The 18,444-nt window shown below is 42.5% G+C and overlaps 1 protein-coding gene across 2 annotated transcripts in view; it reads left to right on the top strand.

The window, feature by feature from the left end:
* PREP (prolyl endopeptidase) overlaps positions 1-18,444 on the top strand; it is a 132,883-nt gene that overhangs the window by 68,968 nt on the left and 45,471 nt on the right. For both annotated transcript variants that reach the window (XM_008007468.3, XM_008007469.3), the window contains 3 exons: positions 662-853; positions 5,132-5,329; positions 10,657-10,760. In XM_008007468.3, the coding sequence (XP_008005659.1) occupies positions 662-853; positions 5,132-5,329; positions 10,657-10,760 (494 nt within the window). The remainder of the gene's footprint in view (positions 1-661; positions 854-5,131; positions 5,330-10,656; positions 10,761-18,444) is intronic.

Genomic DNA, 18,444 nt, shown 5'->3' with positions numbered 1-18,444 from the left:
GAGATATTGTGATGGCTGCCATACTGAGAAAATCAAGAGTGACAGTGGGAAGACCAGGCAGGAAGCTAATGTTATAGACCAAGAATTCTCAGACTTGGCACTATTGACCTTTTTAGCTGGCTGCTACTTTGTTATAGGGCTGTCCTGTGCATTGTAGCATGTTTAGCAGCATCTCTGGTCTCTACCTTTTAGGTGCCAGTGGTAACCGCACCCTCAAGTTGTGACAGCCAAAAGTGTCTCCAGACATTTTCAGATGTTCCCTGGGGGTGAAAGTGTCCGTGGTTGGGAGCCACTGCTGTGGAACACAAAGACTTGGGAGGGAGGGAGACGACGACTTGGAATGGTGTGATGGCAGGAGAGGTGGAGAGAAGTACCCAGATTTGAGGCTGGCTCAGGTGGAAGAGGATTTACCCGATTTTGTGGGGGTGATGGGCTGGGAAGAGAGGTCCTTCATTCTGCCCTCCTTGCCGGGTGTTTCAAGGGCTCCTTAGCATTTTTCAATTCACGTACAACTGGTCCTTGCTCCTTTTCATGCCCTAGATCTCCCAAATATCTCTGCTTTATGTTTTGGGGATAAGAAAGATCCACCCTCTCCTCCCTACACACAAAGCAACACCATTTTTAAACATTAGAGACATGATAATGCTTGGTCTCTTGCCAGGAATCCTAAAGTGGGTAAAACTGATCGACAACTTTGAAGGAGAATATGACTACGTGACCAATGAGGGGACGGTGTTCACGTTCAAGACGAATCGCCATTCTCCCAACTATCGCGTGATCAACATTGACTTCAGGGATCCTGAAGAGTCTAAGTGGAAAGTGCTTGTTCCTGAGCATGAGAAAGATGTCTTAGGTGAGAACACACGTTACTTGAAAATTGTGCTCTTATTTTTGATGAGAACGTCAACAAGTTAGTGCATCTCTCATTCTCTAGTGACCTGTTACAAGATAAAAAACCTTCAACCTGTAGTCATCAGGAATGAAGTGTGTAAATAGTTCATCCAAGTTTTCATTGTGTCATATCTTTGTAGCTTAGTACTATATCATGTAGAAATGCACGGTCTTCATAAAAATTGTAGAGGTAGGATTTCAGACTTCGAAGGTACTGCTTTTTAAAAAAATAGGTCAGTTGTCTTTGTATACTTAATGTCTGGTAATAATCACGAACATTTAATTTTTAAAACTATTTAGATTTAGAATCCTTAGCTTTACGCTTTTGAGTAACCTTTGGCTATTGGCTGTATCCCTGTTGTTGATCTTAGTGTGGATTTAGAGCCCTCTTATTAGAAAAGGGAATAGACTATTGTCAGATCGAATTGAAACCCATCGCAGTTGCTGCTTTGTGCAGTGAACTATGTTAACCTCTTGAGAACGTCACTTCCATATCAGTCGTGTTTCACAGAGAGCCTTTCAGTTCCCTTTTATTCATTCTCTGTGATTTTTCCAAAAATGATATGCTGCTTGATAAATTATTTGTTGCATGAAAGTTGATGTTGACTAGAACAAAACTCATTAATATGGGGACAGTTTTTTACACAAAAGAAGAGTTCAGTACCATTAGGCCAAGGAAGTTTACTTGGTGGTGGTGAACTTCTGCTGCTGGGTTGAATGAGGATAAAATAGGACCATTTAAAAATGCAAATATATGTGATATATAATGAGGAAAAAAAGTCCCCCTTGAGATCTACAGAGTGGCCCTGTCTGAGATAAAGCAGTCCTAAAATGTGTTTTTCAGTGAATTAAAGCACAGGTCTTGGAGTCAGGCAGATCCACGTTCAGGTCCTTGATCAGTAAGAAACTATTTCTCTCTTGCTCAAGGTGGTGTGCTTTCTGTGCCTGGCAGGTATTTAAACCTAGCATTGCTTGGGGGTGGCAGGGAAGCAGCTGATTCCAGCTGCTTCTCTCGGGATCACAGGTTGCTGTGGGCACTTCCTGCTGGTCCCTTGTTTCTGCAGGTCCCTTGACCCTGGAGAAAGCACTCCTGGGTGTTTTATTGAGTCTGTTCAGCCCCTGGGCACCTGACTGCGCCCCTCAACCCTTTTGTACTTAGATCTCCATACCCCTGTAGGCAGTTCTGTTGGACAGGACCCAAGACAACCGCATGCCTGCTCGAAATTCATGTCTGTAACCCTGAGACAGCAACCCATTCCAGGCTCTTCCTCTCAAGTCGTTGGCCATTGTCCTGCCTTTTGGATTTCCAGGCACAGTCTCTATAACTTGCAGGTCTGGATCAGGCACCAGTACCCTGTCTGTGTTAGGCTGGGGTCGGTAGAAGGTGATAATCTTGTCACCCTCCCATAGGGCGGGGGACTTACAGGCAAGAGCAAGAGGAAATCTTATCACCTGTCTCCTCAAAACCCTCTGTTCACATTCTGACCCTTATTTATATTTGGATGAGGGATCCACAAGAAACACAACAGATTTTTGACCATTTATTTCAATACCTTTGTGTAGTGAATCTGTTTCATGGTCACTTTGATAGCCTGATGGCTTCTGTCCAAACCAAGGCAGGAATGTCCCCCTAAGGGTAGTTATAGCCAGCAGTTAGTGAGGGCTTCCTACGTGCCAGGTTCAGCACTCTGTTCTTCATGCACAGACCTCATGCATGCGTTGGTGCATCCCAATGAGACTTGGGTGGCATAAGTCTTCATGTAGGTGCTCAAGGAGTTTTTCAGGCACAGGTCAGGATTAAACAGTGATTCTAGTATAGGACACCATCATGGATGTTGTAACTATTTCCCAAGGCATCTGAATTTCTGCCATTTAAAGTCAAAAGAGGGGTTTTAACTATGCCTTAAGGTGACATTCCATCTTATAGATATAATGAAATGCAGATTAATGCTAGGAGATTTTGTTGAGGGGGGTGATGTATTTGTATAACCTTCCTTCTGAAAGGTTACAAGATTTTCAGACTGGAAAGGGGAAACCTTCAGTGTTCACTAGAACTCATCAGTTTAAAGAGAAGCATGGTTGAATTTGAATGTGCCATATATCATGAGCACGGAGTGCCCTATTGAGAAAAAAGAACTAGAAATGAGTCATAAAGTACAGCTGTAAAGTCAGAGCTTTTATTAATGACAGTCTACAAATCACCTTGTCCTTTTGTTACTCACTTTTATCTGTTTTATAATTCTGATGTACTCATAGTTAACACAGATTGATTATTCTTTGACAGCTATAATTTACTTCATTTTCCCCCCATACTTTTGTCTCTTTAAAACATTAAGCCACATGAAATATGTTGCCTGACTGAGGTTTTTTTAAAAAGTGCATTGGAGAATGAGCAAATTACTTTTGGTTGTATGAGTTCTTCTCTATGTTCTCACTTGAGAAAAAAAAGCTTGCCGTAGTAATCTCAGCAGCCCAAGATCAAGGCCCCTGGTGACCCTCAGAGTTCCCTCTGGCCAACATCTTGTTTTTCATGTGGATAAATTCTAGCATCCTAAAAACGTGAACTGCTAGTTTCTTGGGTTATCAAAATAAGCAGCGTCAAGAACCCCACCCTACCACATGAAACCCAAGAAAGGCTTGTCTGTTCAGCACATGTGGCCTGTCACCTGCAGCCCTGTCCTCGCTTCCACTTGCTGCGGTGTCTCTCCCTCTGGGGGACCTGGCCCTACCTCAGGCAGACCTCTGTGCTCACCCTTCGTTTTCTCCTTTCCTCATCACCTCTCACTCCTACTCTCCCAGCTCTGTCACTAAACCCTGTCACTGCAAGTTGCAGCCCTGGGAGTTGAGGAGAACTCTTTACCTTACTCTCCATATCCCTGCAGGCATCAAGCCCTGGCTGTTCTTCTTGGGAAGTACCTTTCATTTATTTTCTTTCCTGCCCAGACTTGATCCCCCGCTTGATGTGGTGTTCTCCCCGGCTTGTTGCAATAGTGCTCTTACTCTTCTCCGCTCCGTAGACTTCCATTGTTCTGCATTCAGCTGTCAGACACATGCATCCTTGATTAATGCCATCTTTGTGTTGCCCTTGTGTTCAAACAGTGGCTCCACAGTCACAGGTAACTAAACTCCCCTCTACCTGGCTCACTGGATGGCCTATCAGGCCACCACCAGCATCTCCATCTGCCTTAACCTGAACAGCTCTTCCTCTTGAAAACAGATCTCTCATTTGTTCTCTTTACCAGTCTTCTTTCTGTCCTTCCTGTTCCTTTCCCCATTCCTGGCTCTGGCCTTCGTGCCAGGAGTCGCCTATCTTCCTGCACCTCATCCCATAGGATGCTGTGCTTTTCCTGCTAGCCCCCATTTCCCCTCCATCTCCACACTCCTGTACTTGAGACTCAATTCAACCCTTGCTTTAGGGCTGTCATTCGTTTTGGATCCTCAACCAACCAGTCACTTACCCTTGTTTATGGTTTATTACTTGCATTTTTATATGATTTTGTCTCACGAGCAGAATCGACCTCATCTTACTACTTGTCTCTCTAGCACTTTGCAGGGAATCTGGTGGATAACAAGGGATTATTACATTTTTATCTAATAATCCTGTCAAACATGAACCATGATTTGACTTTTATTGTTTTCCTCCTTATAGCTCCTATAGCATGATAATGGGCACAAAATAGGAAGGCAGGGTTACTATTCCACACGTTATCTAGGTCATCAAAAGCCCCTGGCCGAGGAAATAAAATAGTCATTTATTAAAGGAATATGTTGAAAACTAGATGAATAATTAAAACCAATTATCAGGCTGGGCATGGTGGCTCACGCCTGTAAACGCCTGTAATCTCAACACTTTGGGAGGCCGAGACGGGCAGATCTCTTGAGGCCAGGAGTTCAAGACCGGTTTGGACTAGATAGTGAAATCCCGTCTACTAAAAGTATGAAAATTAGCCAGGCGTGGTGGCACACATCTGTAATCCCAGCCACTTGGGAGGCTGAGGCAGAAAAATCCCTTGAACCTGGGAGGTAGAGGTCGCAGTGAGCTGAGATTGCACTATTGCACTCCAGCCTGGGCAACAGCAAGACCCTGTCTCCAGAAAAAAAAAAAAAAAGTAAACGTGACATTGCAAGTCTCATTGCTACATATAGTCCTATGTGTAGCTCTGGAACTATTGCTCAATTAAATATGTTTTCATTAATTTTTAAAATTGCATTAGGTGTTTTCTCCTTCTTATCCTTTCAGAATGGGTAGCTTGTGTCAGGTCCAACTTCTTGGTCTTATGCTACCTCCATGATGTCAAGAACATTCTACAGCTCCACGACCTGACTACTGGTGCTCTCCTTAAGACCTTCCCGCTTGAGGTCGGCAGCATCGTGGGGTACAGCGGTCAGAAGAAGGACACTGAAATCTTCTATCAGTTTACTTCCTTTTTATCTCCAGGCAAGTGTTTTTTCACTGTTGCTGTTCACTTTTTTTTTTTTTTTTTTTTTTTTGAGACAGTGTCTCGCTCTGTCGCCCGGGCTAGAGTGCAGTGACTGGATCTCAGCTCACTACAAGCTCCGCCTCCCGGGTTCCCGCCATTCTCCTGGCTCAGCCTCCCGAGTAGCTGGGACTACAGGCACCCACCACCTCGCCCGGCTAGTTTTTTGTATTTTTTAGTGGAGACGGGGTTTCACCATATTAGCCAGGATGGTCTCGATCTCCTGACCTCGTGATCCGCCCGTCTCGGCCTCCCAAAGTGCTGGGCACTGTTGCTGTTCACTTTAAAAATCAGACTGGTGTTTGGGTTTCTTTGGGGGAAATGGAAGTATAATGCTATGTTATTGAAAATCACATATGCTGTATTATAGCCAAAATTACTTACTGGGAATAAAACACTAGAACAGATGCCCAGAACAAAGGGAAAGGTAAATGCCTAAAATGGCAGTCTCATTAATCTTATATTCCAAGTCTCTGTTCTTCTGGAGCCAGGAACAGCTAACGTTCTAGGTTGATTAAAAATTAATACCAATGGGCCAGGCACAGTGGCTCACTCCTATAATCCTAGCACTTTGGGAGGCCGAGGTGGGTGGATCGCAAGGTCAAGAGATCGAGACCATACTGGGCAGCATGGTGAAACCCAGTCTCTTCTAAAAATACAAAAACTAGCCTGGTGTGGTGGCATGCGCCTGTAGTCCCAGCTGCTCAGGAGGCCGAGGCAGGAGAATCACTTGAACCCGGGAGGCAAAGGTTGCAGTGAGCTAAGATTGTACCACTGCACTCTAGCCTGTCAACAGAGTGAGACTCCATCTCAAAAAAAAAAAAAAAAAAAAAAAAATTAGTACCAATGAATACAACGTTTGATTCAGTCTTTGGTCTATATGCACAAGAACACAGTGCAGATATAAAAATGTAAAATATTTAGCTACATCTGACAAAAAAATGTTCTCTGGAATAAGCTGAGAATCAATTCTGCTGTTGTTAAACCCAAATAAAATGTAATTCTAAAAGTATAGTCTTACATCATGAAAAAATGTGTGTTATTTGGTTCTAGTAGGAAAGGGAAACACTTGTAAGTTGTGGTTTTACATTTTATGGTATGGGTTAATTTTCCCCAAAGTAAACATAGCTCTCTTTTTAACTTTAAAAAAAAAAAAAAAAAATTGGTCACCTTCAGTTTGCTTTGTTTTGTTTTTTTCCTCCATTCCGTCCGTCTGCACTGTTTTTGTAGCATCATGGCCATACACACACTGTGGTTTGTCCCAGGAGTCTGGCTCAGTTGGCAGTTTGCAGTTGACCAGGCAGACCCTGTCCTAAAAGCAATCTGGCTGAAAAAAAGTCTGCACTTTCCTTATGCACATATGTTGAACTCCTCTGAAGTGCTTTTTGTCCCACTCAGTTTTGCTGCAGTCGTTTGGTCATTAGACAAAAAAAGCAGTCTTAGGGGAGAGCAAGGCAGGTGCTCAAGTGGCCCCGACCACCTCTTGGGATTTGGCCAGTTGACAGTGATGTCTCGGCACTTTTATTTTGAGCCTCTGAGTCACAGAGCAGGCAGTCCATAAGGAATCTTATTGTGGTGGCAGGTTGCTGTCAGGGTTATTAAAACCAAAAGAATAATGTTCTGTAAATAGGTCTGATAGTATACCTTGAAAACCTAGCAGGCTTTGCTTCCCCAAGCACCTTGTAGTAGATCAAGAGAAACTAGGAAAAGCACCCACAAGAATGTGGAAACCGCGCAAGGGCCAGAAGCCAGGAAGCGACCGTTCAAGAATTCGACTTCAGGGTGTCCTGCACCTCCTCCATTCCCTCTTCCCCCTAGAACCTGGAGTACAGCAGCAGCCAGTGGACAGATGAGGAAGATCATTTCTTCTAGATAGCCATTCTTAACCCACTGCTGCAGTACCCACAGTTTATTTCCTCAAATTTACACTGGGTACAGAAGTTTTACTTTGGAAAATTTTGTATCTTAAACAGTTTAAATGGATAAAGGACAATGAGGAGGGCAGTGAGGGTGACTCACCTGCTCTTAATAAAAACTGGAGTCCCCAAAGGCCTGTAAACCTCCTTCAGTGACCGCATGTGACCATTTATGTCAGGAACAAGCTCATCATTACCTGGGGAAGAAAGGGCTTATTGTCCAAGTGTAGAGGCACTCAATTATATGGAAAACCCCAGGGTCACAAATAACTGCAGCTCCAGCTTCCTGCTGCAGACATGTGGTACCTCTGGCAGGTGCACACCAGCTGACTTTGTTTTCCTTGGAGGTACATGGTGAAAACACATCTTGAGCCCAAGCCACTTATGACTTACTTTGGCACCTTGAATCCCATTTGGAAGAAAACAGGCAGCCGTAGCAGCTTAGAGCACAGTGCACTTACTCCCTCTGGTTCAAACCACTTAGTGGTTGAACCTGTGAACTCTGTACTTGTGGAACCTTGGAGAGTTGCCTAGGGTGAGCTCCAGACCTGCGTGTTGTAATAATCTCGTAGAGCAGTCCCATATGCATGGCTCTGGGAGTCAGGGGTGAGAAATCATAGAAAAGCCTTTCAGGGATTATCAGTGATAAGTCTAAACTTTTTGAGACTTGTTTTTCTTTTGTTCTTTTAATAATGTTAAAACCCAACCTAAAATCAGTTAAAACAAAATCTCTGTGGGTTACAAAGTGTGCCGCCTTTTTACATACGTGACTTTTTGGATCCCCTGATTCTTGTTTTGGTGGCTTCTCCTAGAGTTGTCTCTTTCTCCTGACTACTCCTGCTTCTCCTTACATTTATTTCAGATTACACTGGGAACATACCAGCTGATCTCCCTGCCTCCTTCTCAAGTCCAGATACCTCCTCTGGCCTTAAGGGACTTCCATAGTTCAATTCTCTTTTTTCAGCATTAAACTTTGAAATTTATTTCCTAGGGATCACCTGACCAACTCTGGTTTATGATTCTAGGATGTTTTCTTCAAACCCCACCTTCCTTGTTCTTATCCTCTGTGAGCCACATCAGATGGGACACAAAGCATCATTAGATTATAGAGATTCACATCATGCTGTGAATATGCAAGGGGCTAACCTAGATGGATCTGTAAATAGAAAGTATCGATAAAATATGTTAAGTGCCAATACCTCCAGGTTTAACACAGCCTCCTTCAAGGCACCACTTCTGGTGCACAGGACAGAAGAATAGGGAGGTCGGGCATTTGAAACTCTTTCCGTGAACAGTAACCAGCCCCTGTTGCATATTTATTTCGTTCTGCAGTTAGATTTGATGTCTCAACCTTTCTAGATAAACAGGCATTTAGAGTCTATTTCCTACTCATTGTCTTTCACTACAGAACTTGCATTCTAGTACTTTGGAGCCTTGTCTCAGGTCACTGAGCTAGCAACTTGCAGAGCTGGGAATTTTGGCTCCCTAGGCCTTTGTCATTTGCTGTACTACAAGTCATGGTGATGCCACGCTGAGGCAGGTGCTCAAATGGCACATGCTTGGTCTGCACACTGTCTTTGTTGTTGTTGTTGTTGTTGTTGATTTGTCCTTTTTTTCAAAGATTCACATGCTTTTTGTGTTTGTGGGGGGCACCAGGTACTCCAAGAAGCTCTTAAAAATTAAAACATACCACAAGAGATAGCCTTTTACCGTCAAGATTACATTGATTTAGGCAAGTGCAATGTTCAGTATATCTGGTAAATTAGAATGCATGCTCACAGAATGCAACTGGAAGTATATATAAAGGTATACTCTAACAAATATCCAAGCGTAACTTAAACTAAGAAAATCAATACTTGAGTCATGTTATACATCTTACTGTCAGCGTTAATTGTATACCCTGTTATGGTAACCTTAAAACAGTTTGTCTGTAATCATGAGAATTGAGACAACATGCATAAGGATTGGCGGCTGTGCTGTTCACCGATCTGAATGTATTACTCCTTTCCAGTTGGGGGCAGCATATTGTTTCCCAGCTATTAGTGAAGTGCATACACAGAGGAGTCGAGAAGAAAGAACTGACATTTTAATAATGATTATTCCATTTAAATGTGCCCTGTGGGAGTACTGTTTGGTTTTTGGTTTTCCAGCAAGTACTGATGGGATCACTAAATCGATTTTTCATATACTTGACAGCATATGTTTAAAGTATTATGTGGGGAGGTGCTATTTCCACACCAGCCACTCTGTGGATGACTAATTCTGTTTTATAAACCACAGCAGTGTCATTGTTTTCAAACATTAATGACTTGTCTTATTATTTCTTTGATTTAGTTCTTAAATGTTAGAAAGTAGTAGCATTGGCCGGGCGCGGTGGCTCAAGCCTGTAATCCCAGCACTTTGGGAGGCCGAGACAGGTGGATCACGAGGTCAGGAGATGAAGACCATCCTGGCTAACACGGTGAAACCCCGTCTCTACTAAAAAAAATACAAAAAACTAGCCGGGCGAGGTGGCGGGCGCCTGTAGTCCCAGCTACTCGGGAGGCTGAGGCAGGAGAATGGCGTGAACCTGGGAGGCGGAGCTTGCAGTGAGCTGAGATCCGGCCACTGCACACCAGCCTGGGCGACAGAGCCAGACTCCGTCTCAAAAAAAAAAAAAAAAAAAGAAGAAAGTAAGTAGTAGCATTAAATTCGGGAAATGTTTAATTAGTGTTTCGTAAGCTGGAATTCTTAGTATGTATAGTAGTCATTTTGTGTTGTGCACAACTACTGGGATCATCCAAATTGGAAAAGCAATTTTGTAATTCCTCCTGATCATCTTTGGTCCGTGATCGCTGTCCACATGCGTGTCCACAGAGAGGCAGGTGTCAGGTAGCAGGAGCCCCGGAGTGTTTATCAAGAGACCCCTGACTGGCTCTTGACCCTGGGCAAATCACTTGAGTTTTTTGTCGTGACCTCCCAGGTCAAATGGCGCTAGATGAAGTCTACCTTTTTTTTTTTTTTACCTGAATTCCTAAGTGACCCAGCTTGGGAAAGACCAGTTAAATTTCCGCAGTTAGGTTTCTCACCTTTTCTCATATGCACAGAATGCATTAGAATCTTCTAAAATGTATATACTTACTAGTGTTGTAAAAAAGAAGGCTGCATGAGACGGTGATGATGAGGATGAACACTTACATAGCACCCCTCATGCCAGATTCTGTTCTAAGCACTTGTCTGCAGTGAGCCTTCGACTGTGGTGGGGATTAACCAAGTCCCTGACAAATAGTCCTCTCTTGCTATTACTGGCATTTGGTTGTGGTTTGTGATCCTTGCCCCCTTTGCATCTAGTGAGTCCCGTAGACTAAACCAAGCCTTCTTCTACTTTTTAGGTATCATTTATCACTGTGATCTTACCAAAGAGGAACTGGAGCCAAGAGTTTTCCGAGAGGTGACGGTAAAAGGAATTGATGCTTCTGATTACCAGACAGTCCAGGTATGGAGAATAAGATCTCATTAATGTGAGAGTTAGGAAGTCTGACTTTCAGGCTGGGCCATTCACACTGCAGCTTATCAGAAGCGGTGGAGGCAATTCATGGTAATACAGACAAGTATTTTGGAGCCCCCACTGTTGACAGTCTTTGAACCAGGCACTCAGGATTCAGCAGTGAGCTGGCGTAGTCCCTGCCCTCCCGTAGCCTGCAGGTTCTGCTCCTATGGCTGCTACTCTTGGACAGGAAGCTGGAGTTCTTTGTACTGGGGCTCCTATTGCAACATGTCTGTCTGTGTCGGTCTGCTTGCTTGAATATGGGTTGTGTTCTAGCTCAGGTCTTTTGGCGTTGTAAATAACATGGGGATTTGCTTTATGTAAAGTGTTGACTTAAGTGCTGTGAGTCAGTGTTTTTAGTCTGAAGTTCATGTGCATTTCTGCATGGCACAGAGTAGACAATAAAACATTTGAATGCATAAATTAATTAATTGTCATGTCACCACAAGCTTCGTCTTTGGCCACCGTCTTTTCAGGTTAAGAATCTCCTTTTTTGTTTTTTCAGCTCCCCAAGGGTACTGAGTCTTCCAGAAACTGAATCACTGGTTGATTGATGATCATGAAGAATGTCTCTGTTCCTTTGCAATGAGAGGTCACCAGTAGGGCACGAGGGGTTTATCAAGGCCCTCCCACCTGGAGGGCTGGACCACACAGGTCACAGATTAGGAATCAGAACATTATTTGTGAAGAAAGATTAGAACAAAGAGCTCTGGATGTTCCCCACCATGTTTCTGTGAAACTAGGGCATTATTATAGCTTGGTGAATTACCCTTCAGTTGGCTAGAAATGCTCTAGATGATAGGCTACATCTAGATCATGAATAAAGCTTTGTTTACAAAAACAGGTGGTGGGCTGGATTTGGTGTAGAACTATGATTTGTCAGCCCCTGTTCTATATCAGCATTTGGCACACTGGCCTTCTGTTTTATTGGAGAACACATGCCCGTTTGTTTACATACTGCCTGTGGTTGCTTTAGCACTTAGAGTGGTTGCAGCAGAAACTCTATGGTCCAGAAGGCCTAAAATACTTAATATTTGCCCTTGAAGAAAAAGTTTGCAGAATCTTCATCTATGTAAATAGCATTTAAAAGCACAACATTCTTGATAGACAAACAGGGCCAAGACGACATACAGGGTCAAGAAGCTCTGTCAGACAGGCCTGAAATCCACCTGGGGCATGTCATTTAACCTTTCTGCCAGTTTTTTCAACTGTAGAGTAGAGATTGATAGTATCTGTTTTTTAGGATTCCTGTGGGATTATTAACAGAGAAGGTATATTAAAGAACTGGCAGTAGAATATAATCTATTTTTTTCAATCAACATTAGAACTAAATATAACAGACTTTTAGTTTCCTGTTTGTTTGGCTTCTTGTTAGTTTTGTTTTCACAGTGAGCCATTGCCTAGAGCGAGATCCTGTAGGGGCCTGTAGCCCCTCTCTGGTATTTTCATGGTTCATAAATTCACCCTCATCCTATATCAATCTTTTAACATCAGTTCACTTTTGGTCTGGCATTCTTTGCTCTTTTTTCTTTTCTCTAATTTGTAGAAAATGTGTCCCTATCAGCTATGACATTTGGTCTTTTCAAGGCCTAGTTCTGGTCCTTGCCTGGGTATCCCCAGCAAGGATAGGTGTGCCTCTCCTAACAGGAATGCCAGGGACACCCAGGCAGCACCCAGCAAGTGTTCTCTCCTCTGGTCTCAAGAGCACAGTCTCAGCTGCCCTAGGTAGGATGGGGTAGGGTTGCCCAAGAGAGATCCTGATCTTCTCATGCCTATGAGGGGGCTCAGTTCTGTGTAAAACAAGACACTGTTTTCTTCTTTTTTCCACTTCCCACGAACATTTAATACCCAAGTGTATAACTGCCTTTGGAGTGTGGGGAAGGGAAGGATCCCTATAATAATGACAGCTGCCAGGGAGGATGCTTCTTCCAGGAAAATACCTCTTTTTTTTTTTTTTTTTTTTTTTTAATAGGTTAAGTTCTAAAGCACATGTGCACAATTTGCAGGTTTGTTACATATGTATATATGTGCCATGTTGGTGTGCTGCACCCATTAACTCATCATTTACATTAGGTATATCTCCTAATGCTATCCCTCCCCCCTCTCCCTACCCCACAGGAGGCCCCGGTGTGTGATGTTCCCCTTCCTGTGTGCAAGTGTTCTCATTGTTCAATTCCACCTATGAGTGAGAACATGCAGTGTTTGGTTTTTTGTCCTTGCGATAGTTTGCTGAGAATGATGGTTTCCAGCTTCATCCATGTCCCTACAAAGGACATGAACTCATCCTTTTTTAATGGCTGCATAGTATTCCATGGTGTATATTTGCTACATTTTCTTAATCCAGCCTATCATTGATGGACATTTGGGTTGGTTCCAAGTCTTTGCTATTGTGAATAGTGCTGCAGTAAACATACATGTGCATGTGTCTTTATAGCAGCATGATTTATAATCCTTTGGGTATATACCCTGTAATGGGATGGCTGAATCAAATGGTATTTCTAGTTCTAGATCCCTGAGGAATCGCCACACTGTCTTCCACAATGGTTGAACTAGTTTACAGTCCCACCAAGAGTGTAAGTGTTCCTATTTCTCCACATCCTCTCCAGCACCTGTTGTTTCCTGATTTTTTAATGATTGCCATTCTAACTGGTGTGAGATGGTATCTCATTGTGGTTTTGATTTGCATTTCTCTGATGGCGAGTGATGATGAGCATTTTTTCATGTGTCTGTTGGCTGCATAAATGTCTTCTTTTGAGAAGCATCTGTTCATATCCTTTGCCCACTTTTTGATGGGGTTGTTTTTTTCTTGTAAATTTGAGTTCTTTGTAGATTCTGGATATTAGCCCTTTTGTCAGATGAGTAGATGGCAAAAATTTTCTCCCATTCTGTAGTTTCACTCTGATGGTAGTTTCTTTTGCTGTGCGGAAGCTCTTTAGTTTAATTAGATTCCATTTGTCAATTTTGGCTTTTATTGCCATTGCTTTTGGTGTTTTAGACATGAAGTCCTTGCCCATGCCTATGTCCTGAATGGTGTTGCCTGGGTTTTCTTCTAGGGTTTTAACGGTTTTAGCTCTAACATTTAAGTCTTTAATCCATCTTGAATTAATTTTTGTGTAAGGTGTCAGAAAGGGATCCAGTTTCAGCTTTCTACATATGGCTAGCCAGTTTTCCCAGCACCATTTATTAAATACGGAATCTTTTCCTCATTTCTTGTTTTTGTCAGATTTGTCAAAGATCAGATGGCTGTAGATGTTTGGTATTATTTCTGAGGGCTCTGTTCTGTTCCATTGGTGTATATCTCTGTTTTGGTACCAATACCATGCTGTTTCAGTTACTATAGCCTTGTAGTATAGTTTGAAGTCAGGTAGCGTGATGCCTCCAGCTTTGTTCTTTTGGCTTAGGATTATCTTAGTAATGCAAGCTCTTTCTTAGTTCCATATGAACTTTAAAGTAGTTTTTTCCAGTTCTGTGAAGAAAGTCATTGGTAGCTTGATGGGGATGGCATTGAATCTATAAATTACCTTGGGCAGTATGGCCATTTTGACGATATTGATTCTTCCTATCCATGAGCATGGTATGTTCTTCCATTTGTTTGTGTCCTGTTTTATTTCATTGAGCAGTGGTTTGTAGTTCTCCTTGAAGAGGTCCTTCACATCCATTGTAAGTTGGATTCCTAGGTATTTTATTCTCTTTGAAGCAATTGTAAATGGGAGTTCACTCATGATTTGGCTCTCTGTTTGTCTGTTATTGGTGTATAAGAATGCTTGTGATTTTTGCACATTGATTTTGTATCCTGAGACTTTGGTGAAGTTGCTTATCAGCTTAAGGAGGTTTTGTGCTGAGATGATGGGGTTTTCTAAATATACAATCATGTCATCTGCAAACAGGGACAATTTGACTTCCTCTTTTCCTCATTGAATACCCTTTATTTTTTTCTCCTGCCTGACTGCACTGGCCAGAACTTCCAACACTATGTTGAATAGGAGTGGAGAGAGAGGGTATCCCTGTCTTGTGCCAGTTTTCAAAGGGAATTTTTCCAGTTTTTGCCCATTCACTATGATATTGGCTGTGGGTTTGTCATAAATAGCTCTTATTATTTTGAGATACATCCCATCAATACCGAATTTATTGAGAGTTTTTAGCATGAAGGGCTGTTGAATTTTGTCAAAGGCCTTTTCTGCATCTATTGAGATAATCGTGTGGTTTTTGTCTTTGGTTCTGTTTATATGCTGGATTACATTTATTGATTTGCCTATGTTGAACCAGCCTTGTATCTCAGGGATGAAGCCCACTTGATCATGGTGAATAAACTTTTTGATGTGCTGCTGGATTCGATTTGCCAGTATTTTATTGATGATTTTTGCATCGATGTTCATCAGGGATATTGGTCTAAAATTCTCTTGTTTTGTTGTGTCTCTGCCAGGCTTTGGTATCAGGATGATGCTGACCTCATAAAATGAGTTAGGGAGGATTCCCTCTTTTTCTATTGTTTCGAATAGTTTCAGAAGGAATGGTACCAGCTCCTCCTTGTACCTCTGGTAGAATTCATCTGTGAGTCTGTCTGGTCCTGGACTTTTTTTGGTTGGTAGGCTATTAATTATTGCCTCAATTTCAGAGCCTGTTATTGGTCTATTCAGGGATTCAACTTCTTCCTGGTTTAGTCTTGGGAGGATGTATGTGTCCAGGAATTTATCCATTTCATCTAGATTTTCTGGTTTATTCGCATAAAGGTGTTTATACTATACTATTCTCTGATGTTAGTTTGTATTTCTGTGGGATCAGTAGTGATGTCCCCTTTATCATTTTTTATTGCATCTATTTAATTCTTCTCTCTCTTCTTCTGTATTAGTCTTGCTAGCCGTGTATCAATTTTGTTCTCAAAAAACCAGCTCTGGATTCATTAATTTTTTTGAAGGGTTTTTTGTGTCTCTATCTCCTTCAGTTCTGCTCTGATCTTAGTTATTTCTTGCCTTCTGCTAGCTTTTGAATCTGTTTGCTCTTGCTTCTGTAGTTCTTTCAATTGTGATGTTAGGGTGTCAATTTTAGATCTTTCCTGCTTTCTCTTGTGGGCATTTAGTGCTATAAATTTCCGTCTTCACACTGCTTTAAATGTTTCCCAAAGATTCTGGTACGTTGTGTCTTTGTTCTCATTGGTTTCAAAGAACATCTTTATTTCTTCCTTTTGTTATGTACCCAGGAGTCATTCAGGAGCAGGTTGTTCAGTTTCCATGTAGTTGAGTGGTTTTGATTGAGTTTCTTAGTCCTAAGTTCTAGTTTGATTGCACTGTGGTCTGAGAGACAGTTTGTTATAATTTCTGTTCTTTTACATTTGCTGAGGAGTGCTTTACTTCCAACTGTGTGGTCAACTTTGGAATACGTGCGATGTGGTGCTGAGAAGAATGTATATTCTGTTGATTTGGGGTGGGGAGTTCTGTAGATGTCTATTAGGTCCACTTGGTGCAGAGCTGAGTTCAATTCCTGGATATCCTTGTTAACCTTCTGTCTCATCAATCTGTCTAATGTTGACAGTGGGGTGTTAAAGTCTCCCATTATTATTGTGTGGGAGTCTGAGTCTGTTTGTAAGTCTGTAAGGACTTGCTTTATGAATCTGGGTGCTCCTGTATTGGGTGCATATATATTTAGGACAGTTAGCTCTTCTTGTTGAATTGATCCCTTTACCATTATGTAATGGCCTTCTTTGTCTCCTTTTATCTTTGTTGGTTTAAAGTCTGTCTTATCAGAGACTAGGATTGCAACCCCTGCCTTTTTCTTCTTTCCATTTTCCTGGTAGATTTTCCTCCATCCCTTTATTTTGAGCATATGTGTGTCTCTGCATGTGAGAAGGGTCTCCTGAATACAGCACACTGATGGGTCTTGACTCTTTATCCAATTTGCCAATCTTTGTCGTTTAATTGGAGCATTTAGCCCATTTACATTTAAGGTTAATACTGTTATGTGTGAATTTGATCCTGTCATCATGATGTCAGCTGGTCATTTTGCTCATTAGTTGATGCAGTTTATTCCTAGCATCAATGGTCTTTACATTTGGCGTGTTTTTGCAGTGGCTGCTATCAGTTGTTCCTTTAAATGTTCCTTTCCATGTTTAGTGCTTCATTCAGGAGCTCTTGTAGGGCAGGCTTGGTGGTGACAAAATCTCTCAGCATTTGCTTGTCTGTAGAGAATTTTATTTCTCTTTCACTTATGAAACTTAGTTTGGCTGGATATGACATTCTGAGTTGAAAATTCTTTTCTTTTCGAATGTTGACTATTGGCCCCCACTCTCTTCTGGCTCGGAGAGTTTCTGCCGAGAGATCTGCTGTTAGTCTGATGGGCTTCCCTTTGTGTGTAACCCACCCTTTCTCCCTGGCTGCCCCCAAAATTTTTTCCTTCATTTCAACTTTGGTGAATCTGACAATTATGTGTCTTGAAGTTGCTCTTCTTGAGGAGTGTCTTTGTGGCATTCTCTGTATTTCCTGAATTTGAATGTTGGCCTGCCTTGCTAGGTTGGGGAAGTTCTCCTGGATAATATCCTGCAGAGTGTTTTCTAACTTGGTTCAATTCCCGCCCATCACTTTCAGGTAGACCAGTCAGACGTAGATTTTGTCTTTTCACATAGTCCCATGTTTCTTGGAGGTTTTATTCGTTTCTTTGTACCTTTTTTCTCTGAACTTCTCTTCTCGCTTCCTTTCATTCATTTGATATTCAATCACTGATACTCGTTCTCCTAGGTGATCGAATTGGCTACTGAAGCTTGTGCATTTGTTCCAGTTCTCATGCCATGCTTTTCAGCTCCATCACATCATTTTAGGACTTCTCTACACTGGTTATTCTAGTTAGCCATTCGTCTAATCTTTTTTCAAGGTTTTTAGCTTCTTTGCGGTGGGTTCAAACTTCCTCCTTTAGCTCGGAGAAGTTTGATCGTCTGAAGCCTTCTTCTCTCAACTCGTCAAAGTCATTCTCCATCCAGCTTTGTTCCGTCGCTGGTGAGGAGCTGCGTTCCTTTGGAGGGGGAGAGGCCTCTGATTTTTAGAAATTTCAGCTTTTCTTCTCTGTTTTTTCCCCATCTTTGTGGTTTTATCTACCTTTGGTCTTTGATGATGGTGACTTACAGGTGGGGTTTTGGTGTGGATGTCCTTCCTGTTTGTGAGTTTTCCTTCTAACAATCAGGAGCCTCAGCTGCAGGTCTGTTGGAGTTTGCTGGAGGTCCACTCCAGACCCTGTTTGCCTGGGTATCAGCAGTGGAGGCTGCATAAGAGTGAATATTGCTGAACAGCAAATGTTGCTGCCTGATCGTTCCTCTGGAAGCTTCGTCTCAGAGGGGATACCTGGCCGTGTGAGGTGTCAGTCTGCCCCTACTGGGAGGTGCCTCCTAGTTAGGCTACTCGGGGGTCAGGGACCCATTTTAGGAGGCAATCTGTCTGTTCTCAGATATCAGACTCTGTGCTGGGAGAACCACTACTCTCTTCAAAGCTGTCAGACAGGGACATTTAAGTCTGCAGTGGTTTCTGCTGCCTTTTGTTTGGCTATGCCCTGTCCCCAGAGGTGGAGTCTACAGAGGCAGGCAGGCCTCCTTGTGCTGCCTCCACCAGGTCGAGCTTCCTGGCGCTTTGTTTACCTGCTGAAGCCTCAGCAA

Source organism: Chlorocebus sabaeus, chromosome 13 (assembly GCF_047675955.1).
Source record: "Chlorocebus sabaeus isolate Y175 chromosome 13, mChlSab1.0.hap1, whole genome shotgun sequence".
Lineage (NCBI taxonomy): Eukaryota > Metazoa > Chordata > Mammalia > Primates > Cercopithecidae > Chlorocebus > Chlorocebus sabaeus.
The sequence above is the reverse complement of the archived record's forward strand: the minus strand, read 5'-3'. Positions and strand labels throughout refer to the sequence as shown.